This window comes from Micromonas pusilla (genome assembly GCF_000151265.4).
Source record: "Micromonas pusilla CCMP1545 genomic scaffold MICPUCscaffold_6, whole genome shotgun sequence".
Taxonomy (NCBI): domain Eukaryota; kingdom Viridiplantae; phylum Chlorophyta; class Mamiellophyceae; order Mamiellales; family Mamiellaceae; genus Micromonas; species Micromonas pusilla.
Genome location: NW_003315887.1, coordinates 950,853 through 958,429, shown reverse-complemented (window position 1 = coordinate 958,429; position 7,577 = coordinate 950,853). Strand labels below are relative to the sequence as shown.

The window sequence follows — 7,577 nt, the reverse complement described above, 5'->3', positions numbered from 1 at the left end:
TCGCGAAGGCGATCGAGGCGGAGGAGGACGCCGCGTGCGACTTTGACCGCGGCGTCGAGCCTCTGCGAGAGGACGAACTCGACGAGATGAACGAGCGGTTCGAGCTCCTCGAGGAGCGTAGGCTCGCGCGGATCGAGTTGACGCGCGCGGAGAGGGAGGCGGAGGAGACGGAGGACCTGACGCCGTTCCGCGCGCGGCCGTCGCCGTTTAAGACGACGACGAGCGGCGGAAGAGGAAGAGGGAGGACGACGAACGACGACGACGACGACGACGACGACGGCGACGGCCAGGTGAACCTCGAGGATCGAATGAACGCGATCGACCTGAGCTACGACGGCGAAAGCGGCACTCCCTCCTCGGCGAAAGCGGCGGCGCGCGCGTCGACGTCGTTCACAGCCTCCGCGGCGAAGTCGTTCCACATGGAGGCGTCGCTGCGATCGGAGAAGCGCGCGGCGGAGCGCTCGGCGCTCGAAGCCGAGCGAGCGGCGCTGCGAAAGTCGAAAGGGATCTCTTCAAAGTCGAACGCGGCGAACGTTCGCCGGGCGAAGGTGCTCTTGGACGCGTGCACGCGGTCGGTCGCGGCCACGGTAACGAACTGCACCGGGGCGTTACAGATCCCGAACGCGAACATCGGCCCCGCGTTGCGCGCGCTCGGGTTCTTAGGCGAGACCCCCGTCGGGGTGCGTTCTATACACTGGTCCCCATACGACCGCGTTCGCGTGGTGAACGCCGATCCTTAAGGACTTTCGCCGTCGTCTCTCTCCGCCCACCCCTCCCTTTCAATACCCGCCCTCGGCGCCTTTCAACTCCAACTGACACCTTTCAACTCCACCCCGACTTTCGCTTGTATAGAACGCCGCGCGTCGCGAAGAAGCGCGGCTGGTGTATCGCGTCCGCAACTGCCTGCGCCGTAGCAGAAACGAAGAGATCCCGCTGTGGCTCTTCTGCCGCTTCGTCGGCGCGGTCACCGACGCCGGGCTCGCGAGGGCGTCCGCGACGCGAGCGCCTCGCGTCTCCGAGAGCGGCGCGAGCCTCCTCGACGTGCGCGACGACCAGTCGTTCTCTCGCGGCGAGGAGTTTGACCTCGGCGCCGCGGCGAGGGCGTCGGGCGTGCCGTGGTGGCCGCGCGGCGCGGACGCGGAGACCGTCGAGGAGATCGCCGAGCTCGTGACCGAGCTCGCGAGCGCGAAAGCCAGCCTCGCGCGGCTCGCGTACACGCCGATCGGGCACGCGCACGCGGCGAAGTGGTCGTCGTGGCTCGGCGAGGACGCGCCGAAGGCGCCGAGGTCGGGTTCGGGTTCGGGCGGGAGCGCGAAGAAGAAAACGCAGACGACGAAGCCGTTTTCCTTGGACGACGACGACCACATCGTGGACCGCATGGAGCGCCGGCGCGTCGCGTCGGAGGCTGCGAAGGAGCGCGCGATTCAAGAGAAGGCGGCGCGAGAGCGCGAGGAGTGCACGTTTTCGCCCAAGCTGAACCGAAAGTCCGTCGCGATGGTCAGAGACGCGGACGCGGCGAACCGTTGGGCGGCGAGAAAACTCAAAGAGGGGTTCCACTCGCTCATGACGACGGCGGAGCGGCGAGAGGCGGAGTCGCTCAAAGAGTGCACGTTCAAGCCGGCGATTCGCAAGGCGCCGAAGCGGTGGGACAGCGTCGAGGAGGACGCGACTCCGAAGACGCGGAAGAAGGCGCCGACGACGCTCATGTACGGGAACGGATACGCGTCGACGTACCAGCACGTCCCGGGGACGACGCTTCGACGGCCGTGGGAGCCCAAGCCGATACCCAAGGCGAGACCGGCGCCGAAGCTTCCGACGCCGCCGAAGCCGATCAAGGGCTTCGACGACGCGGTTTATCGCATGAAACTCGGTCGCGTCGTCCGCGAGGAGACGGAGCTCAGGTGCGTTCTATACACACGTTTTTCACCCACCGCTCGGTTTCAACACTTGATCGCGTGGGTCCCTTTCAACTGACCTCCGGTGAACTATTTTTGTATGGAACGCACCTCAGCTTTTACGAGTTCCGCGCGAGGGACGAGCCGAGCGACATGAAGGCGACGCGCCCGGCGTCCGCGTCCGCGTCCGCGTCCGCGCGGAAGCCGTCGACGTCTTCGCCGTCGATGTCCGCGGGGCCGCGTCGGCCGTCCACCGCGGGCCCGCGCCGCGCGGCGCGACGCAGCGCGCCGCCCGCGCCGCTGTCCTTCTCCCTGCCCGAGATGCCGCCGCGCCCCGCCGGCGGTCTCTCCGAGGCGTCGAGCCGCGCGACGTCGCCGCGCGCGACGCGACGCGCGACCGACGCGTCCACGCACGCCGAGATCGTCGCCGCGCTCGAGGCGCTGGAGCCCGCGACGTTCGCGCGGCCGCCGCTCGCGGCGACCGAGCTCGAGCGTCTCCGCGAAGAGTTCGACGCGCTTCGCGACGGCGGCTCGGACCGCCTCCGCGGCGACCAAGTCGTCGCCGTGCTCCTCGCCGCGGGCCTCGAGAAGGCGACGCTGAAGAAGATATGGGCGCTCGCGGACTGGGACGAGGACGGGCAGATGACGCTCGACGAGTTCGTCGTCGCGATGTATCTCGTGGACGGCGCGCGCCGCGGGACGGAGCCCCCGGCGTCGCTGGCGGATTTGCCCGCGGGGACGTTTCCGTTTCCGTTTCCGTTTCCGGCGGCGTCGGCGTCGGCGTCGGCGACGGCGACGCGCGCGAGGCGGCGCGCGCGCGACGACCCCGACCCGCGCGTGGACTCCCCGGCCGCGCACGACCCTTCGAATCCGTGGCCGAGGATCACGCGCGGGGATCTGAATCGTCACCGGAGCGTGTTCGACGAGTTGAACGACGACGACGACGACGACTACCTGAGCGGCGAAGCCGTCGTCGACTTGCTGCTCTCCGCCGGGCTGTCGAACGACGTGTGTAAGAAAATATGGGACCTCGCGGACGCGGACGGCGACGGCGACATGACGTGGAAGGAGTTCGTCGTCGCGATGTACCTCACGGAGCGCGCGAGCGTCGGGCAGGACCCGCCGAACGCGCTGAGCGACCTCCCCGCGGGGACGTTCGACGCGGAGGAAGAGGAAGAGAGGGAGGAGAGCGTCACGCGACCGTCGTTCACGAGTTCGCGCTCGTCCGGCACGGCGAAGCTGCCGCGCGCGTCGCGCGTGAACGCCGACGCCGAGGCCGTTCCTGTTCCTCTCGAATCCCCGGTCCGGCCGCCTCCCGAGCCGACGCCGACGCTCGCGCCGGAGGACCCGCGGTGGCCGCGCTTGACGGAGAAGGACCTCGCGAAGCACAGGACAACGTTCGAGGAAATGAAGGCGTCCGACGGCGCGCGCGAGATGGAGATGGTCGACGGCGGCGCGATGGCCGAGCTCCTCGCGACCGCGGGGTTAGAGCAGGCGACGCTGGAGACGATCTGGGACCTCGCGGACGCGGACGCGGACGGGCACATGACGTGGAACGAGTTCGTCGTCGCGATGTATCTCACGGAGCGCGCGACGGCGGGGCAGCCGCCGCCGGCGTCGATGGACGAGATACCCCCGGACGCGTTCGATCCGGAGTTGCGCGTCGCCGTGGCGCCGCCGCCGGTCGAGCCGGTCGAGTCAGTCGCGCCGCCTTCTCCGCCGCCGAAGGACCCATCGCCCGCGCCGTCGGTCATGAGCCCGAGCGAACGCGAGTTCGTGACGCGCTACGACCCGAAAGCGGTCGACGTCGCGGACGTCGACGTCGACGACGACGACGACGACGACGCGCGGCGGTCGACGCCGCCGCGCCTCGGCGCGGTCACGGTGGTGACGCGGAAAAAGAACGGCGTCGTCAACGTCGTCGGCCCCGTCGTCGGCCCCGCGGCCGTCGCCAGAGAGAAGGTGGCGTCGTCGCCCAAGTCGCCGACGATACCGACGACGCGGGGGTGGCCCTACCGCGTCCGCCCGCCCGTCGGCGACGCGATTCTCTCGCTGGAGATCGGCATCCACGCGTCGTCCGCGCGGCCGGGGAAGACGACCGCGACGCTCGTGTTCCGCGAGGGCGAGGTCGCGAGGGAGGTCGCCGCGACGTTCTGCGACACGCACCGGCTCCCGAAAGGGACGGAGAGGGACGTGACGGCGTTGTTGTTGGAAGCGTTGCGGCGGCACGTGGACGCGTCGAGGTACGAGGAGACGATCGAGGGGTACTGGCGGCCGCCAGGGCACAAGCTGACGCGGCGGAGCAGCGTGACGAAGAAGCCGCCGAAGTCGCCGTACGATCCGTGACTGACGTGACGCGCGGGAGGGCGTCGTCCGCCTTTGGTATTTTGCTAACCTTATTGTCATCGAGACGACGTCGTGTCGCATCCGTCCTGTCGTCGCGCGAACCTCCCCCCCGCGCGGCCGGGTACAGTGTGTACCTGTACAGTACAGTAGCTCGCGCTTGTCGGAAAAATGTTGGCAACCGATATATTTCCTGTCCGAGCAGAGGTGCCAACATTCCATCCGCGCGCGAGATGGACGGCGCGTCCGAGCACGCGCCAACGGCGTCGACAGCGCCGTACGCCAGACGACCCGGGGAGGGCGTCCGCACGACGTCGACGATTCCGGGCGACGGAACCGACGTCGAGATCATGGAGGTGGACGACGTCGCCGAGCGCGTAAGAGCTTTTTCTTTGCGCCCTCTGGACGATCTCGCGGCTATGCTCGCAGATGTCGAGGCGAAAATACCGGAAATGAACGATCAAATGAAGGCGGCCGCCGCCGCGGGGGATTACGAGATCGCGGCTGATATCAAAGCGAGGTCGACGAGGCTCGCGGAGAAGGCGGGCATCATCAAGCGCGCGCAAGTCGCCGCGATCGCCGCGAAGAAAAAAAGAGCTCGGGACGAGCACGAATCGAAGAAAAAACGAGCTCGGGAGGAGCGCGAAGGGCGAGGAGATATCGCGCTTCCAGCAGCCGCGGACGTCGCGGCCAGGGCGAACGCGGTGTGGGATGCGCGCATCGCCGAGATAACTGAACCGCTCAAAAGCGCTCAAGACACGGTGCTCTGCATCGTGAAACAGGGAGTGGAACTCGCCGCGGCGGGGGGCTCGACAAAGTTGAGAGTGCTCACTGGCGTGGTTCAGGAGGCCCTCATACGTGCTCTCTTGCTCTTGACGTCTGAAAAAGCTCGCCAGCTTTATTCTAATCGATATCCTTATCAAAATGGCGGCCGCGGCTACCCGCTGGATGAAATAGTGGAGGAGTATATGGATCAGATGACAAGGATGGCAGATTTCACAGGGTTGAGCCCTGTGGACTTTCAAATTAGCGCTTGGTTTCGCGAGAAGGTGGAAAGATGTTTTCGAGAAGCCCCTGAGAAAGTTGTGGGAGGAAGAGCAAAAGCACAAAAATCTTCATCATCCATCCACATATGATGAGCGTGAACGTAAATTGGACTTCACACAGTCGGAAATGGAGCACTTGCGCAATCACTTACATGTCTATAGGATCCGAGAAGACGACGACGACGCTTAAGAAGAAGCACCTCCAGAACTTCCGGTCGATTACATCTTAGACGTCGGTTACTGTTACGTACCAGTCGGTAAAAACCTTACCCGCGATGATATTGTCTCTTTCTACGATCTCTGTCACGCGTCGAGGACGCTACAATACGACTCCTTTGAACTTGGACCTTATCCCCTGATGCAGCTATTTTCTTTTTTTCTTCATGATAGTGAGCGTTTCGACATCGAGCGTGAACGTTTCCTCGAAATCGCCTCCTCGTTCGACGGCGAATTCGTTCACAGCTTCGAAGACGTGAAGGCAGTGTGGGAGTCTGACGTAACTTGCCTCCAAGTCATTTGGCACATGCGAAAAGCAGGATATAAGGTAAGGAGTTTACCTACCTTAATCGTACACGTACACGAGGAAGAGGAACAAAATGAAGATGGACAGTTGACCCTCGAGTCCATTTTGTTCACGGTCGACTTCCTAGGTGCGGCGGATCCTGCCGGCGAGAAATCCTTCCGAAGATACGCGCAAGACGAGTTGGATGGATTCGGCGCTGTACGTTTGCTAACTTAACATGCTATTTAATGCGCATCGAAAAACAAGACGATCGCCGTCGGCTCGAACGCCGCCGCCGCCGCCGCCCGTTTTTTCGGTTTTCGTGCCGTTCCTACGTGCCTATCGTCGTGTTCCCGCCACCCCGCTCACGTGTGAAACACGAACGCGGTCCTGTCGTCATCGTGCAACGACGGCAGCAGCGCCCGCAGCGCTCTCCTGTCCTCCGCCACGCCCACGCAACCGCACACGTCCAGCGTTCGCAGCGACCCGTCACCGGTCCGCGCCAACGCGTCGACAAACGCGCTCGTCACGTTTCTGTTCCCGTGCGCGCTCATTATCCGCAACCGCGGGCACCCCTCCGCGACCGCGACGAACCCGACGTCCGTGACCGCGTTACACCACGACATGTTCAGGTACTCCAAGAGCGGGCACCCCTCCGCGATCTCCGCGACGGCGTCGTCGGAGATCTCCTGCGAGCCGCACACGTCCAAAAACGTCAACTGTGGGTCGTTCCATACAAAGCGATGGCGGGGTGGTGTTCAAAGGCGTCAGGTGGAGTTGAAAGGCCCCGAGGGCAGGGATTGAACGCAAGGGATGGGCGGAGAGAGACGCCGGGCAAAGTCCTTAAGGATCGGCGTTCACCACGCCAACGCGGTCGTATGGGGACCAGTGTATAGAACGCACCTGCGACAAGACGCCGACGCAGCGATACGCGCGGCTCGTGTACCGCGCCGCGGCGTACAGGTTCAACGAGACGAGGTGATCCGCGATCCCAGGCGACAGCACGATCGCGGTCAACCCATCGTCGGTGAACGCGCATCGCGTCAGGTTCAACGACTCGACGCGTCTCAGCTTCGACAGCGACTTCGCGCTCGCGTCGGTGAGGCGCTTGCATCCGCTGAGGTTGATCGATCGCAGCGCCGGGCACGACGCGCACAGCGTCGCGATCGCGTCGTCCGTCACGCGCACGTTCCAGTAGAGCCCGATGTCGCGCAAGCCCGGGTTCGCGCGCGCGATGGCGATCACCGCGTCGTCGCCGACGGACTGCGCGCCGTTCAGGTTGACGTCCTCGAGCGTGGCGCTCGGCGCGAGCGCGGCGACGTGCGAGTCTTCCAGTCGCAGCGCGAACTCCAGGCGCAACGTTCGAAGCCCGCGGACGACGGCGTCGCCGAAGCACGTCACGCGCTCGATCGCGTCGCCGGCGTGGTGGCTCCCGCTGAGGTCCAACGTCGGGAACGGCGCGTCGACCGTCGTCGCGTCGCACGCCTCCTGGACGTGGCGGAGCCTGTCGCGGATCTCGTCGGGGGGGTCGTCGTCGTCGTCGCGCGCGTCGACGCGGCCGAGACTCGTCGCGCGCGGGTCGTCGTCCGGCGACGGCGGCGGCGCGACGTCGGCGGCGGCGTCGGTGGACATCCCGCGACGCGCGCGTCGATCGCCGCGCCGTCCGCGCGGAGGCCTCGACGTCGGCGGCGGCGCGCTGTCAGATGTCGTCGAGTGCCGAGTTCGTCAGTGTCGCGAGCTCTCGCGTTTACGTTTTTCTTGCATATCGCAAATAAGGTTAACATAACACGC

General features: G+C 65.6%; 3 protein-coding genes across 3 annotated transcripts; 2 read left to right on the top strand and 1 right to left on the bottom strand.

Annotated features, from left to right (window-relative positions):
- Positions 1-2,048: 2,048 nt before the first annotated feature.
- On the top strand, positions 2,049-4,241 carry MICPUCDRAFT_47578 (uncharacterized protein; the record flags this gene model as incomplete). Its single annotated transcript, XM_003059542.1, has 1 exon — positions 2,049-4,241. The coding sequence occupies one exon, from the start codon at positions 2,049-2,051 to the stop codon at positions 4,239-4,241; it is 2,193 nt and encodes a 730-aa protein (XP_003059588.1).
- Positions 4,242-4,471: 230 nt separating this feature from the next.
- MICPUCDRAFT_58994 (uncharacterized protein) lies at positions 4,472-6,056 on the top strand (the record flags this gene model as incomplete). The annotated part of the gene is made up of 1 exon (XM_003059541.1): positions 4,472-6,056. One exon carries the CDS (start codon positions 4,472-4,474, stop codon positions 5,372-5,374), a length of 903 nt encoding a protein of 300 aa, XP_003059587.1. The 3' UTR covers positions 5,375-6,056.
- Positions 6,057-6,151: 95 nt separating this feature from the next.
- MICPUCDRAFT_58992 (uncharacterized protein) lies at positions 6,152-7,418 on the bottom strand (the record flags this gene model as incomplete). Its single annotated transcript, XM_003059231.1, has 2 exons — positions 6,152-6,505; positions 6,690-7,418. 2 exons carry the CDS (start codon positions 7,416-7,418, stop codon positions 6,152-6,154), a joined length of 1,083 nt encoding a protein of 360 aa, XP_003059277.1.
- Between the last annotated feature and the right edge of the window lie 159 nt (positions 7,419-7,577).